General features: G+C 46.6%; 1 protein-coding gene across 1 annotated transcript in view; it reads left to right on the top strand.

Annotated features, from left to right (window-relative positions):
• The window catches only part of COL20A1 (collagen type XX alpha 1 chain), a 73005-nt gene that overhangs the window by 36453 nt on the left and 18963 nt on the right, over positions 1–17589 (top strand). The window contains exons 21-26 of the mRNA XM_018559602.1: positions 465–524; positions 2487–2534; positions 9612–9750; positions 12530–12672; positions 16483–16592; positions 16678–16836. Of these exons, the coding sequence (XP_018415104.1) occupies positions 465–524; positions 2487–2534; positions 9612–9750; positions 12530–12672; positions 16483–16592; positions 16678–16836 (659 nt within the window). The remainder of the gene's footprint in view (positions 1–464; positions 525–2486; positions 2535–9611; positions 9751–12529; positions 12673–16482; positions 16593–16677; positions 16837–17589) is intronic.

Here is a 17589-nt window from a genome sequence, read left to right on the forward strand (position 1 = left end):
CAGTTGGGCACTCCTGGGGTAGTTATGAGTTCAAAAGCCTGGGCACAGGTCATGTGATCTCTAGTGAAGAGGCGGATCCGTGTTTAGATTGGCTCCTCCTCCATTATTTGACCAAATCATGGAGGAGGAGCCCACAAAAATGTAAATGGGCCCTAACTATCTTGCAGGTTCGACCACCTAATGAGCAACAGAATAGCTTTGCATTCCTGGAGAAAATGCTGCAGTAGGGAACTCCAGGGGTAGTCATGAGGTTGAAAGCCTAGGCACAGGTCATGTGATCTCTACTGAAGAGGTGGATCTGTGTTTATATTGGCTCCTCCTCTTTGACCAAATCCTAGCACTGGAGGGAACCCAGGGCATCATTTTCTCCAGCTCTCCTACTACTTAGTATGTATCCTTCACCTCAAGTTTGATTAGCGGTCGCCTTTTTAACCCATCTAACGTGTTTAATCTCTCCGGCACAGGAGACAATCCCCGGAAGATGCCCGCGGGCCGCGGAGGCTTTGGACCCGTCCGGACAGATGGTGAGTGCTTAGCACACAAGTAAATATCCCATTAGTCGCACTTTCCTCTCTCTGCGTGCGCCACTGGTAGTCCCGGCGAACGTTTTGACGGAAGGAAAATGTTCTGAAGGAGAAACTCGGCTTTAAAGTCGCCTTTGATTGGAGAAAAAGGCCCAACGGGGCCGCTGACGTGTATCAAAAGATTGCTTATTGCTCCATTTTTTTTTTTGGGTAACCAGCTGGGGTCTCCGCGACGCACGAGCGCACCAATAAGCCGCTTTTATCCGTGCCACCTTCAAATAGCTTGCCATCCTTCCCGAGATGTGAGAGAATTATTAAATTGTAACGTGCGCTATCGGAATAAAAGTGACAGCCTGATTAGCGCGCGGAGACCTTAATCATCTCCATCCATAAAACATGAAACTACACGGAGGGGCGGGGGCGCTCCTCTACGCAGATTAATATCGCTCCTCGTCCTCGGATTGAACGTTGAAAGCAAAATAAACTGCGGTAAACTGTGTTTTAATTCGCGTCCCGCGGAGTCGGCTGGCGGCTGGGAAAAGATCACGGCGCGTGTGTAATGACTTGAATCCACCGACCAATGTTCTTATCGGGCAGTCGCCGGTAGTCCCATCACCGTTGTTTCCCTTTGATACATTGGTTTCTGCCGCAGAAATGGGCGCCGACGTTTGGCGTAGGTGAAGTACATGACCCTAGAAGGTGCTAAGATGACCCTTTATCTGACCACGCGTGTCACAACCTGATTGGACAATGTCTTCGAGCTCTGCCACTGACTATGTTCTACTAAGACTTCTCTGATTGGCTACAACATCATTGTTTAAGTGACTAATACAGATTGTCCAATCAGATTGTAGCATGTCAGGCCAGTTTAAGACTCAACCCTTTCCCCGACACTTGAATCCCAAACTTATTTTACCCTTACCTCCTATACTAATAGTTGACACTTAAAACTCGCACTGACCTTAGCCCAACCCTGAAACCCAAAACATAACCTTTACACAAAACCTAACCCAACACTTAACCCCATAAAACTTTACCTGGACCTTAACCCTTAACCCCACCCGTACCCTAGACTCAACCTCTACAATTCTGGGTTTGTTGTTTAAAGTTACCCAGATCTTGACCCTAACCTTGACCTCACCCCTTACCCTAAAACTAACCTCTACCGTATAATGCTGGGTTTATTGTTTAGCATTCCCCAGACCTTGACCCTTAACCCCAACCTTGACCTCACCCCTTACCCTAGACTCAACCTCTAAAAGTCTCAGACCTTGACCCTAACCTTGACCTTTCCCCATACTATAAAATGCTGGATTTATTGTTTAGGGTTCCCCAGATTTTGACCCTTGACCCTAACCTCGACCTCACCCCTTACCCTAGACTCAACCTCTAAAATTCTGGGTTTGTTGTTTAAGATTATACAGACCTTGCCCTATACCCTAAAACTAAACACTAAAATGCTGGATTTACTATTTAGGGTTCCCCAGATCTTGACCCTTGACCTCACCGCTTACCCTAGACTCAACCTCTAAAATTCTGGGTTTGTTTAAGGTTACTCAGACCTTGCCCCTTACCCTAAAACTAAACTAAACTTCCCTAGACTTACCCTCTAAAATGCTATACTCATTGGAACCAGATCCTAAAAATCCTGCACTGAACAGCGCCAACATTGAGTGCTCCACCTTACATTACATGAACAGGAAGAGCTGTGAGCCTGTGTCTCCGCCTACCATTGTGTCCCAATTCTTCCTGTTACACTCTCCAAAATAAACGTAAATCCAGCAGGATGGTGGGAGCCCCTCATAATGGGCACATCAGGTGTACAGACCCGGGAACTCAGAACAGGGAAATGTACTGACCCGGGAACTGAAACTCTGAAATATCATTTTGGGTGGACTGGCCCTTTAATAAACCTGCATGCATCCTGAGAACTGTCCTTATTCTCTGTTTTGTGTCTTGAAGGGACGTGTCCATTAATTAAGGCCAAAGACAGAGAAGACGAGTTTCCTGGTGAGTCTCTCCTTTGTAAATTAATTAAATGAAGAATGACAATCAATGCAATGAAGTGCGAGGCGGGGGGGTACTCACCGCGGTGTTACCGACACTGCCTGGCAGTCGTGTTCTGTTCATCAATATCATGATTTTAGCCATCTGCTTGTACAGTGTAGCTACCTTTAATGAATCGATCGCCAGTCTGCTGTCTTTGGAGGAGCAGCGTTGTCACCCTAATACAGAAAAGGTGTTAGGACTACAGAACAACCCCTCACCCCCCGTTTCTTCTTAATAACATAGCGGGAGGTGTTGTGTAGTCCACATACAACAATGTAAGTGATGAGAGCACAGCACAGGCAGAGAGGAGAGAAGGGGAGCGAATAACATAATGTCATTGTTGGGGGTTTTGGTGTGTTCCCTTTAAGCATTACGAGAAGGCTCGGCAGCCGTGTGATGATGGGAGCCAGACTGAACAATTCCAATTCCCCCGCCGCCCCATTATGAGACATACACGCTACCTACTGGTGCATGACGGCGAGTCCGGTGCATTGCGGTGCGGTGACCCGATGTCGCTCTGCGTGGGAAGAACACTGCTCAGCCATTGATTGGAGAGCGTCTGAACTTCTAAAAGACTCGCCGTCCTGCACCTGAGCCTAATTGGGGTGATTGTGTACATCGGGGGCGCCGATTATTGTGTTTATAGAGAGCCCTTTGCTTCTGAGTGTTCAATACGCAGCCTAAAGAGGACCTGTCATTACATAGCACAGCCTAAAGAGGACCTGTCATCATTACACAGCACAGCCTAAAGAGGACCTGTCATCATTACACAGCACAGCCTAAAGAGGACCTGTCATCATTACACAGCACAGCCTAAAGAGGACCTGTCATCATTACACAGCACAGCCTAAAGAGGACCTGTCATCATTACACAGCACAGCCTAAAGAGGACCTGTCATCATTACACAGCACAGCCTAAAGAGGACCTGTCATCATTACACAGCACAGCCTAAAGAGGACCTGTCATCATTACACAGCACAGCCTAAAGAGGACCTGTCATCATTACACAGCACAGCCTAAAGAGGACCTGTCATCATTACACAGCACAGCCTAAAGAGGACCTGTCATCATTACACAGCACAGCCTAAAGAGGACCTGTCATCATTACACAGCACAGCCTAAAGAGGACCTGTCATCATTACACAGCACAGCCTAAAGAGGACCTGTCATCATTACACAGCACAGCCTAAAGAGGACCTGTCATCATTACACAGCACAGCCTAAAGAGGACCTGTCATCATTACACAGCACAGCCTAAAGAGGACCTGTCATCATTACACAGCACAGCCTAAAGAGGACCTGTCATCATTACACAGCACAGCCTAAAGAGGACCTGTCATCATTACACAGCACAGCCTAAAGAGGACCTGTCATCATTACACAGCACAGCCTAAAGAGGACCTGTCATCATTACACAGCACAGCCTAAAGAGGACCTGTCATCATTACACAGCACAGCCTAAAGAGGACCTGTCATCATTACACAGCACAGCCTAAAGAGGACCTGTCATCATTACACAGCACAGCCTAAAGAGGACCTGTCATCATTACACAGCACAGCCTAAAGAGGACCTGTCATCATTACACAGCACAGCCTAAAGAGGACCTGTCATCATTACACAGCACAGCCTAAAGAGGACCTGTCATCATTACACAGCACAGCCTAAAGAGGACCTGTCATCATTACACAGCACAGCCTAAAGAGGACCTGTCATCATTACACAGCACAGCCTAAAGAGGACCTGTCATCATTACACAGCACAGCCTAAAGAGGACCTGTCATCATTACACAGCACAGCCTAAAGAGGACCTGTCATCATTACACAGCACAGCCTAAAGAGGACCTGTCATCATTACACAGCACAGCCTAAAGAGGACCTGTCATCATTACACAGCACAGCCTAAAGAGGACCTGTCATCATTACACAGCACAGCCTAAAGAGGACCTGTCATCATTACACAGCACAGCCTAAAGAGGACCTGTCATCATTACACAGCACAGCCTAAAGAGGACCTGTCATCATTACACAGCACAGCCTAAAGAGGACCTGTCATCATTACACAGCACAGCCTAAAGAGGACCTGTCATCATTACACAGCACAGCCTAAAGAGGACCTGTCATCATTACACAGCACAGCCTAAAGAGGACCTGTCATCATTACACAGCACAGCCTAAAGAGGACCTGTCATCATTACACAGCACAGCCTAAAGAGGACCTGTCATCATTACACAGCACAGCCTAAAGAGGACCTGTCATCATTACACAGCACAGCCTAAAGAGGACCTGTCATCATTACACAGCACAGCCTAAAGAGGACCTGTCATCATTACACAGCACAGCCTAAAGAGGACCTGTCATCATTACACAGCACAGCCTAAAGAGGACCTGTCATCATTACACAGCACAGCCTAAAGAGGACCTGTCATCATTACACAGCACAGCCTAAAGAGGACCTGTCATCATTACACAGCACAGCCTAAAGAGGACCTGTCATCATTACACAGCACAGCCTAAAGAGGACCTGTCATCATTACACAGCACAGCCTAAAGAGGACCTGTCATCATTACACAGCACAGCCTAAAGAGGACCTGTCATCATTACACAGCACAGCCTAAAGAGGACCTGTCATCATTACACAGCACAGCCTAAAGAGGACCTGTCATCATTACACAGCACAGCCTAAAGAGGACCTGTCATCATTACACAGCACAGCCTAAAGAGGACCTGTCATCATTACACAGCACAGCCTAAAGAGGACCTGTCATCATTACACAGCACAGCCTAAAGAGGACCTGTCATCATTACACAGCACAGCCTAAAGAGGACCTGTCATCATTACACAGCACAGCCTAAAGAGGACCTGTCATCATTACACAGCACAGCCTAAAGAGGACCTGTCATCATTACACAGCACAGCCTAAAGAGGACCTGTCATCATTACACAGCACAGCCTAAAGAGGACCTGTCATCATTACACAGCACAGCCTAAAGAGGACCTGTCATCATTACACAGCACAGCCTAAAGAGGACCTGTCATCATTACACAGCACAGCCTAAAGAGGACCTGTCATCATTACACAGCACAGCCTAAAGAGGACCTGTCATCATTACACAGCACAGCCTAAAGAGGACCTGTCATCATTACACAGCACAGCCTAAAGAGGACCTGTCATCATTACACAGCACAGCCTAAAGAGGACCTGTCATCATTACACAGCACAGCCTAAAGAGGACCTGTCATCATTACACAGCACAGCCTAAAGAGGACCTGTCATCATTACACAGCACAGCCTAAAGAGGACCTGTCATCATTACACAGCACAGCCTAAAGAGGACCTGTCATCATTACACAGCACAGCCTAAAGAGGACCTGTCATCATTACACAGCACAGCCTAAAGAGGACCTGTCATCATTACACAGCACAGCCTAAAGAGGACCTGTCATCATTACACAGCACAGCCTAAAGAGGACCTGTCATCATTACACAGCACAGCCTAAAGAGGACCTGTCATCATTACACAGCACAGCCTAAAGAGGACCTGTCATCATTACACAGCACAGCCTAAAGAGGACCTGTCATCATTACACAGCACAGCCTAAAGAGGACCTGTCATCATTACACAGCACAGCCTAAAGAGGACCTGTCATCATTACACAGCACAGCCTAAAGAGGACCTGTCATCATTACACAGCACAGCCTAAAGAGGACCTGTCATCATTACACAGCACAGCCTAAAGAGGACCTGTCATCATTACACAGCACAGCCTAAAGAGGACCTGTCATCATTACACAGCACAGCCTAAAGAGGACCTGTCATCATTACACAGCACAGCCTAAAGAGGACCTGTCATCATTACACAGCACAGCCTAAAGAGGACCTGTCATCATTACACAGCACAGCCTAAAGAGGACCTGTCATCATTACACAGCACAGCCTAAAGAGGACCTGTCATCATTACACAGCACAGCCTAAAGAGGACCTGTCATCATTACACAGCACAGCCTAAAGAGGACCTGTCATCATTACACAGCACAGCCTAAAGAGGACCTGTCATCATTACACAGCACAGCCTAAAGAGGACCTGTCATCATTACACAGCACAGCCTAAAGAGGACCTGTCATCATTACACAGCACAGCCTAAAGAGGACCTGTCATCATTACACAGCACAGCCTAAAGAGGACCTGTCATCATTACACAGCACAGCCTAAAGAGGACCTGTCATTACAATGCACAGACTAGAGAGGACCTGTCATTGCATAGCACAGACTAGAGAGGACCTGTCATTACAATGCTGAGCCTAGAGAGGACCTGTCATTATAATACACAGCCTAGAGAGGACAAGAGGAGCTGTCATTACAATGCAGAGCCTAAAGAGGACCTGTCATTACAATGCAGAGCCTAAAGAGGACCTGTCATTACAATGCAGAGCCTAAAGAGGACCTGTCATTACATAGCACAGCCTAGCGAGAACCTGTCATTACAATGTAAAGCCTAAAGAGGACCTGTCATTATAATGCAGAGCCTGAAGAGGGCCTGTCATTATAATGCAGAGCCTAAAGAGGACCTGTTATTATAATGCAAAGCCTAAAGAGGACCTGTCATTACAATTCAGAGCCTAAAAAGGACCTGTCATCATAATGCAGAGCCTAAAGAGGACCTGTCATTACAGTGCAGAGTATAAAGAGGACCTGTCATTACAGCGCAGGGTACATGCTGGCCATCACGTCACTATGTTAAAGCCTAAGTCACATTTTAGTTCTGGGTAGAGTAGGGAAAAGTGAAGCGAAACTCCGGGAATGATCTTTTATGGAAACGTATACTGGTCAGCTTGGTTCTGTGTAAGTATCCATATCTGATAACCAGAGGGCTGCCGGGGATGCTAAAAATTACTGTAGTAGTCCTGGCTACATACAGTGATGGCCGGCTTCCCTATGCACACTGATCCCAGGAAGCCGTTCGCGCGACACTGCTGCCAATCAGAGAATGCCGTATATTGTTTTTTAATGCAAGCAAGGCATTCTCTGATTGGACGAGGTGAACATGGTGACCACTGTTACCCAATTACCTGTAGATATTATAACACACTTGTCACTCATATTTGTATATTCCTGCCTGGAAGACGCCCTTCACTGTCCAGACTCTCCGTGTCTGGAAGATGATTCCCGTATGAAAAAAAAAAAGCGAGGGGCCCGCCGCCGACTTCGGAAGCGGCCTTGTTAAATTAGGGTCAGCCGCCAATTACACGCATAGATTATAATCCTTTCAGATGGTGGAGTGTTATAATTAGCCTCGTGTCGGATGAAAGACACTTATAATGAGGGCCGGATGAGTCTCCTAGGGAGCTCTGCGAAAGGCGTCCTTTGTTGGAGAGAGCCCCGTATCGCCCATCTGAGCGGCGGCATCAGAGGAAACAATGCCTATTGTCTTTAATGGGAATTAATCCCTCCGAGCTGCCATCTCAAGACGGATGCCATCAGAAGGAAGAGATAAAACCATGATGGCTTTATCTGTGCGACGGGAAATTCCTTCAAGGCAACCAGCGAGGAGAGTGATGTGTGAGATGACATTGCCTGTCATAAGAGGGATGAGGGGGGCCCGTTGCTGAACAACTGCTGAAAATGCTGCTTCCCTGGCTTTAAAAGTAGATGGAAACCCTAACTGGCCAGACACATAGGGGTCTAGTTATAAACAATTCTAAGAGGCATTCGCCCTGTGAATCTCTGTTGACATTCGTTTTGTGTGAATAGAGGCAAAAACGAACATTCTTAGTATCTTTTCTTTTCTGGTCTTTTCATTTAGCCCGCATGGCTGAAAGAGAACTAACTATAAGGGTCTATTTATTGACAGAGTCATGCTGCGCGCAAATGTCGGAACACTTGTTTTGCGTGAATAGAGGCAAATGTAAAATGTGATGTAATACATCATAATGGCCACTAGATGGCGCTGAAGATCATAGGAATGAAATGCTTATATCCCCAGCTCCATCTAGTGGCCATAATGATGTATTACATCACATTTGACATTTGCCTCTATTCACACAGAAGTGTTCAGACATTTGTGCGGTGAATTACTCTGTCAATAAATAAGTATTTCTCTTTCAGCCATGCGGGCTAAATGAAAGAAAATGTATATCATAAACATTTTTAAAAAAATAAAACACTTGTTTCCCCCTTTTTTTCCTCCTTTGGTACTTCTCTGCTGATCTCTTGAAGCCTCTTCCCAGCTCCTTCCCATCTACATACATTCCAGCAATGGCTGCATGGCCTTTCTCAGGGTGGGTATCCTGATGGTGACAACAGTGGACCCCATGTGTCATGGGGTTAAAGTGCCCAATTGTTGTTTTTCGATCGGAAGCCAGGGTGACAACACAGGAGCATAACTGGGAGACAGGTCACCGCGTAACAGGAAGTGCCTAACCAAGGACTTCCATAGCATGTCGCTAGAGATTATTTTAATGAAACCTGCATATTTATAGTGATTGAAAATGGATTTTGAAAGGACATTAGGATGTTGAAGCTCACAGGAGGTTTTAGTGATTGGGCTGATGCTTCTTTGCACTGCTGGAATGCAAATTCTAGCCAACTTCCGTAGTTGAGGCCCCGCCCTTCTAGCTTTCAGGGCCCATTCACCCCACATCCAGATCATCTCCAGACCAGACCAGATTGTTTCCAGACTTATAATGCATCTTAATGTATCCCTATGCTATTTCTGGCCTCTGTTCACAACAGTGCAGTCCGTTCCAGACCAGACCAGACCAGAAAAATACTGCAATCATACTGTCTCATTTTGTCTGCAAGTCACATTTTGTAAACCTGCCCCCAGTGCCTCTCTATTGGCTTGCAAGGGTGCCCATCACAGCCATGGGTAGTGAGTCGTTGGGGGTGGGAGTAGGCTCACCACTGTGGGACATCCAATATGGGTCAATAGGTTGATAATTTCCTCAAATCTGCCACATATTCCGTCCTAATGATTTGTCAACTTTGCTCCTGGGACTTCTCCTCCAAGCTGATTTTCCGCCTCCTCTCACAGGCTATGACATGATGGTGGTCTTCGGACTTCATGAAAAGCTCTACTCCTCCATCAATGGGGTCTCCATTGACGCCTTCGTCTTGGGGAGATCAAGGATCTATACGGTGGCAGAGAACGCCCAGCTGACCATCTGGACCAGGTAGGAAAATTGATCATTATACAGCAAAGCAACTCTTCCATTTCCTGCTCATCGCTTGTAAAATTAAGGGGTGGGGGGAGCACTGTGCATGGATGAAGGTGGCCTCCAGTGACCGGATCTTGGCAACCGATGGTTATATTGGATCCTTTGTTGTCATGGAAGCCCATATACTGAAGTTATAAAATGTCTTCCATAGAGCTGAAGTTTGATCTTCTATTCTGCCTTCTCTGGCTCCTCCCCTTATGAACACGATAATGAGATTTCATTACAGACCTTATTTTGGACCCAGTGACGTCATCACTTGATCCTTTTGCTTCATTTCTAGAAAGACTTTGATTGGGGTCACCAGCGTAGGGATTCATAAATGGTTGAACTTGGGACCCCAGGACAGGAAGTGAGGGGGACCCAGATGATAAAAGCCTTGACCACTTCCTTGCCCTTCCTTGCTGTGACCACAGAGGAGTTACACTTTAACTTTTTAATGGAACAAAAATAACAAATGTATCTTTTTGTTTCTGAAAACGTTTAATATTTTCCCTGGGAAACTTCCTGCGTTCCCTTCCGCCGGTCTCTTCATCCTCTACTTGCTCCGTGCCGCTATTCCTCTCCTGATGAATGGAAGCACCTCATCCTCTCGCCCTGACTGAGACCCGTCTTCTACAGCGTGTAAAGTTAATTGGAAGCGTGGGCCGTGCGTGTCCCGGGGGAGGGGGAGCTGCGTCTTTTCATGTCCCGCGCCATCTCCATATTTAATCTTCTACTTTTATCCTCCGAAGACCAGATAACATTAATCTCTTTATACCGGCAAATCTGCTCAGCCCGGTGCCTTTCGGTGTGCAAATCCCCGAGATCTTTGTCTCCTTCGCTGACCTTTGGCCTCCTTTTGAATTTGGTAATTCTCATTTCGTGGTGCGGAGTTGCAGTGTCTTAAAGTGAACCATGCATGGGATATCGCTGCCTGATTGGGCTGTATCAAGGAGCCTGGCCCCAATTCCCGGAGACAGGTGACTGCCCTCCATGACAGGTTCTCTTTAAAGCAAAGGCATAGGATCTATTAAATCAGTGGTAGGTGTGGGGTGCAGCCCATTTGCAATGGAATAGAGGTCAGGAGGTTAGCTTTTTTACAATGGAAGAGAGACTAGGGGTGCAGCCCATATACAATGGAATAGAGGTGAGGGGTGCAGCCCATTTAAAATGGAAGAGAGACTAGGGGTGCAGCCCATTTACAATGGAATAGAGGTGAGGGGTGCAGCCCATTTACAATGGAATAGAGGTGAGGGGTGCAGCCCTTTTGCAATGGAATAGAGGTGAGGGGTGCAGCCCTTTTACAATAGAATAGAAGTGAGGGGTGCAGCCGTTTTACAATGGAATAGAGGTGAGGGGTGCAGCCCATTTTTAGGGCTGAACATGATAAATATATAAAGTAGAATATATTACACCAGTATATAGAAGATTAGATTCTCATGAAGAGTAATAGGTAACTGATGAGGACTTTGAGGATCCTGGTGCCGCCGTAGCCCCTGTCATGCCTCTGCAGCTATAATACCGTCATTTTCATATGTTAATTCCCCCGATACCAACCTGCGGATCTCCGAAATTAGCCGGGCGCCGTTATCGCAGAAGTCGTCTAGAAGATTGCCATCTTCCTCTCCGAGCCGCCTGCTACGCGGATAACCCGGCGTCCTTCTTCTCCATTAGTAGGATGATTTCATGTCACCGGCTTCTAATGCGCCCGATCGCTCACCGCTGACAGCGCCGCCGCCGTTTGGCTCTGTGTAGATATGCCGCGTTCCGCTCCTGGTCACCGTTAGGAGCCACACGCATGGAGAAAGAGGGGGAGGGGGCAAACACGGGATTAAACCGACTTTATTCAACAAACGCTTCACTCAGACACGACAATTCTGCACATAGAGGGAGTCATTGGAAAAAATGGCGTAACTATTGAATTTTCCCTTTGTCCCTCCATGCCACATTGGCCTAATCTGTCTTCTCCGACCCGTGAAAGTTGGTCCATAAGCCAGATCAGTGTGCGCCACAGACTCATGTGACAGGAGCTGCAGTGCCTACTGTAAACTATGGGAGAAGCTTGCTGCTGGGGATCATAAGAAGAACATTGACGTTAAAGCTTGGTTGGAGTCACAGAAATGGTTCCTGTTGCGCTTACAAACTTGTCTTACTTCCTCTTTCCTGATGAACCACGATGAGGGGTGTCTCAATATGTCAATCCAGTCCAAAGAGTTTGACCACGCTGCTCAGTGCACTCCATAATCTAACAGATCTGGTCAGGTACGCCCCCTTCCTGGTTTGACACGCCCCCTCTATTCCTCTGTGAGGATACTTGTGTTAAGGGGTGTGGCTGTTACTCAGCTCTGCCAGCACAGAGCTCTGCAGGATGCAGCATTTTCAGTGAGAGATGAAGGTGTTTTGAGGCGTTTTCTGTCTGCCGCCATTCACATCATGTGGGGTACAGGACTATAAAGAGATATAAAAAAAAATGTGAGACCTCATTTGGGCTTTATCTCATTATTAAAATGTAATGACATCCTTATAATCATGTAATTCCAGGTTGTATCCATGACTGGCTGCAAAATGTGCCACGCCTTGTAAAAAGAGAGACCGCGGCTGTGCGCATGCTTTGTGTGTAACTAAGCCAGATGGTCCAAAACTTGCTAGATAAGAGGGAGGGGGCGTGTCCTTCCTCTAAGCCATTGTGCAGTGTGTGTATTCTGATCTCCCTGATCTTCAGCCGTACTAGCTTGACTGCACCATTTCTTTCCAGAGAAGTCCACCCTCATGGGCTCCTCCAGGAACACGGGCTCAGCTTCCTCTTTCGCCTGCCTGCCAACGCCGCCCAGGAACCGTTCGCCTTGTGGCAGCTGACGGATGAAGATTTCCAGCCGGTTGTCGGGATCATCCTGGATCGTAAGTCTCTACGTGTGGTTGTGGTTGGAGGAGGCCATATATGAAACGTGAGAACATACGACGGGCCTCGTTTATTGTATTTAGGAGGCTCATATAGGAGATCCTTCTACCACCTGATACCAGACTGAGCCCAAATTACAGGCATCCCGACGTATGAAATAGGAAGAGCGCAGAAAGACTGAGAGTGCCGCAGACTTAGTGGGAGTCCAGTAAATCTTTATTACACATGACTAGGGATGAGCTCAGGACCAAACCTGAGCTCCACTGAACCCGCAAGGAAGCTCCTTTTGCTGCTACCCAATCAGCTGCGGCCGGGGAATTCCCTGCCTGCACCTGCATGTAGGAAAAGGGGCAGGATGCTGTGATGTCATTGACCTTATGTGGGTACGAAGCTATATTTGGTCAAAGGCATTTTTTTTATAAGGTCAATGATGTCAGCGCAAGCATACCACCTTTGTTGATGCGCACCTGCGGGGTGGGCAATTCCCCACCTGCACCTGCATGTAGGAAAAGGGGCGGGATGCTGTGATGTCATTGACCTTACATGGCTACGTAGTTATATTTGGTCATTGACCTAACATGGCCATGTGGCCATATAAGGTCAATGATGTTAGCGCAACATCCTGGCCTTTTGTTTATGTGCAGGGGCGGGGAATGCCCCAGTCCACAGCTGATAAGGCTGGGGGCCCCATGTGCTTTCCAGGTCCAGACCGGGATCAGTCCCAACCTGAGGTAATCCCTATACATGACAGGAGGTCAGAAGACAAAGTCTGCACGTTATGGCGGAACAACACTCCTCCGTTATCAGGGCCGAGAAATGGGAGGACATAAAATATCATAAAGAAGAAGAACTAAAAAGTCATATTATAAGATGTTCTAAATGATAATGAAATGATACTTAAGATTAAAATCCATTCAGAGCATAAATCAGCATCGTTCTATGTTACAGAATTACGAGCAGAAGTTCATAAAGGGGATCTTATCGTGAAGTATAAAAATATATAATAGTTCAAAAATAATAATAATAATAATAATAAAAAAAACAGATAAAATAAACAGCCCGGCCTTATACATTGTGTAAAGGAATAAATAGCATGACCGGATCAAATGTATTACATTATGATGATTGCAAAACCCGTAATCATAATGGCAGCCAGGCTTTGAAAGATCCGATGAATGCTGCAGCCAATGATATACAGTGCTGTGTAGGCTCTTGAAGAGGACAACAAATTGGAAAATCAAAGGATCTGGTAGGAGAAGATAATAGTAGAGATAGTGAGGAGATATTGCCCAGCAAGTCACAATGGGGAAGGTTTAGAAATCTTCCACCCAGCGTATAGCTGGGAGAATGCGGCTCGCATGGGCTACCACCACTAGATGGTGCTGGTGAGCATAAGAATTTCCAATGCTCCCTGGCCCCATCTAGTGGTGGTTAAGGTGCGTGAAAGGCATTTGCTCTACTATACGCTGGGTGGAAGATTCATAGATCAGCCCCAATGTGACTTGCTGGACAATATGTTCACACTGTATGTCATCTTATTTCTTGACCCTGATGAAGGGGAGCTTTGAGTCCTTGAAATGCGTTGGATTTCTCTTGTCAGGTTAAATAAAGATAACTGGCTTCACACTAGATCCATGGCACTCTCATCCTTTCTTCACTAATCCTGGGACCCCCCTCAGTTGACAGAGAGCTGGCTCTAAAATTTGGATTTGAAGCCCCATCTCTTCTACCCCTGGGTCCAGTGCTCTACCAACACTTTTATCAGCTGATAACATAGTAACATAGTATGTAAGGTTGAATAAAGACTAAGGTCCATCCAGTTCAACTTATGTGAGTGAGTGTGTGTGTGTGTGTAGTTAACTTCCTGTGCTTTTTTCTTGTCCTGAACTCTTATCATTGTTCCCAGCTATCTCTGTTGAGTACAGACTTTCCCTACTATGTTATGGAGGAGAAAAAAGGGGGAGGCGTTCTGTAGTCTTGTCCTAGAGTGACAACGCTGGTCCTTTATAGACTTAGTGCAGTAAGTGTTGTCACCCTCATATAGGAAGTATGACAATAAGGTTATGATAAAATGAATGAAGCCTGGAAAAAAATGCAGCCACCGTACCCAGTAAGCTGCAGTATATTCCATGTGTGTTCTAGATTTAGATACAATTTAATTCATGTCCGCAGGTAATAATCCCGAGTTTTAATTATTTCCTACTGCAAGACAACAAAGTCTTCGGTATCAATCTAGAGATTTTAATAACAGAAAAATGCTGACGGCTCTCTGACCCATGAGGGTCATCCGAGGACCAGGCAGGGCTGCGGTCAGGTGACTACGTCTCCAAAGAGCCGTGTCAATAGACGGGGGACCCCTAAGCAATATCCGAGGCCATTACTCAATCGGTGGCCTGGGGGAGGGGCAGAACTCTTATTTTTTTCGCTATTTTAAACCTCTGCTTGCCAATTTGTCCGTCGCCGTAATGATTTCCTGTCCTGGATGTCATTTTACACGTTGTAATATACTCGGCGAACGTGGAGGCAGCCGCCTGGAGCATCAGGAGTGACCGTGGTAAGGCACAGCCATCTTCTGCTAAGTCGGAGATCAGAGGGATCGTGCTGAGAGAATGGATGTTTGCCCGCGAGGTAGGTAGGCAGGGCCGGTGCTAGACTATTTTGCGCCCCAGGCAAGACCAGCTACTTGAAGCCCCACCCCAGCCTCCCTCCAGCAGCTCAGCCCCCATTCCCCTCTGCGTGCGCACGGCCCCATTCTCCTGCCGGCTAGCTTCCACAGGCGATAGATGGATGTAAGCAGCCGGGACAGTAGCCAGACTGCTATTGGCTATTTTCATTTGAAATAGCCAATAGCAGACTGGCTATTGAAACACCAGAACTGAGCCGAGGAGTGGACCTGAGAGAGAAAGTTGTCTCTTAGTTCCGCTCCTCTGCTCAGTGGGCGAGCGCAATAGCCAGCCTGCTATTGGCTTATGCAATTTGAAATAGGGGGGGGGGCACCGTGGCGGGGGGTTGTTGTGAGTGGTCAAGGCTGCCTAGTTTGCCTAGTGGCAGCACCGGCCCTGTAGGTAGGTAGCAGAAGAAGGTCGCGGGGCAGCCATCTTGGCATGCTGGTAGGTGCAACTCAGCACCCTTGTCAGTCGGAGAGAAGATTGAATTCCAAGCAATGAGTGGAGGCAATGGGTGACGTATGTCTGGATTTGTTTTCTCATTTTGTCTCTCATAGTTGAGGTCTACCTATGATGCCAATTACAGGCCTCTCTCATCTTTTTAAGTGGGAGAACTTGCACAATTGGTGGCTGACTAAATACTTTTTTGCCCCACTGTATTAGGTATATTTTTATATTTTAGATTAGCAATTTAAATAATGATTCCTTTTTTCTCTGCTAAAAGGATTATAAAAAGCACACGTGTATCACGTTTATTTTCCCCATGTCCGAATCCTGTTATCTTATGAACACATCTGTGTGCTTATCTCAGGCTCATTGGTCTTTAATTATAGTGGATTGGATCTTGTGTCCCAGTTTTTTACATACTGGTAGCGTATCTGCCTTCCATCATGCTTGGTTGTGGATCCTTTCGGGAAGTGAACTTAACTCCCTTAGCTCACTTGGGTGAAATGCTGAGGGGGTGGATGCTTAAGGAGTCAAGAACTCAATTAGTCTCTTATTAGCTCCCCCATAACTCTGGCTTATGGTTCCCTTTGTATGAAGAGAACTCTCCTTGGCTTCTCCTTATCAGCCGCAATGATTTTTTCCCATAACATGTGATCTCACAACCTTGATCTCACAATCACAATCTCTCCGTAATAGCCAATCAGCAGTCGTTGACCTATTTCAGCCCCGAGCTTGAGGGAAGCTTGCAGGAGGTGACCTTCGATGAGGAAGAAGTGAAGAAGATTTTCTATGGGAGTTTCCACAAGGTTAACGTCTTACATGTGACCCTCCCGCCAATTAACTTTAGATCTTCATATACTGATATGTTGATTTTTCATTTTCTTCACCCAGTTGCAAGTTGCAGTGTCTAAAACAAAAATTCGGCTCTATGTGGACTGTCAGCTGGTGACGGAGAAGGTGGTAAAGCCTATGGGAAAGGTGACCACATTAGGATTTGAGATGTTGGGGAAACTGACCAGGACCAGGGGCCCGAGGAGCGGCTCTTCAGCGGTAAGTCGTCAGGCCAGGCCTCTGCCTAGGTTTGTCCATTTGGTATTTCATCTCTGGGCCTTTTTAGGCCACTGTGACCGTGTGGCCCCCCCAGAGCTTTCTGTCTTTGGAGTGCCATTGCCTCATATAAGATCATGCTTCACAAAAAAAATTTCAAAAAATTGGCAAGAATTCATGTATAGGCAAAAACATTTTTTAGTTTTTGGATCTGAATAAAGTAGGGAAGGGTAAAGCCCCTTTTCTGTTGGGGGGATTTCCTTTTACTTCCTGTCCCTCAGACACAACAGAAAGTGAAGGAACTTTCCTCTTAGATATTGGTCACTGAAACAGTTGTCCACATTGGAAGATGTTCCCTCTATTCCTGTATTGGTGATAGATTTTGGTTTTCCCATCACTCTCTATCCTGGTCACAATGGGGTCAGTGAGACCTAATGGAAGGGTGGACCCCCAGCGGAGGCCGGCAGCAATAAAAACATAATCGGGATTCTAACCCTTCTGAACCACGGCCAAGGTTTAGTTATAGATACGCTTTAATATGGGTAGATCAGAGAAGAAGCTTGCCCCCCCGGAAGGGCATTCTGGCAGGCTGGTTGGCCATCAAGTAGAAGGTCTTTGGTGACCAGTCAAGGGAAGGTGAGACGGTCACACCTATGTTGCCTTCCCTTCCTCATGACCCTATTATAATAATCCTTAACATGAAATTGCATTGACTCTTTCAAGCGCTATAGTCTTTTCTGTGTTTTTAGACAAATA

This window comes from Nanorana parkeri, unplaced genomic scaffold (genome assembly GCF_000935625.1).
Source record: "Nanorana parkeri isolate BGI_ZX_2015 unplaced genomic scaffold, ASM93562v1 scaffold17, whole genome shotgun sequence".
Taxonomy (NCBI): Eukaryota; Metazoa; Chordata; class Amphibia; order Anura; family Dicroglossidae; genus Nanorana; species Nanorana parkeri.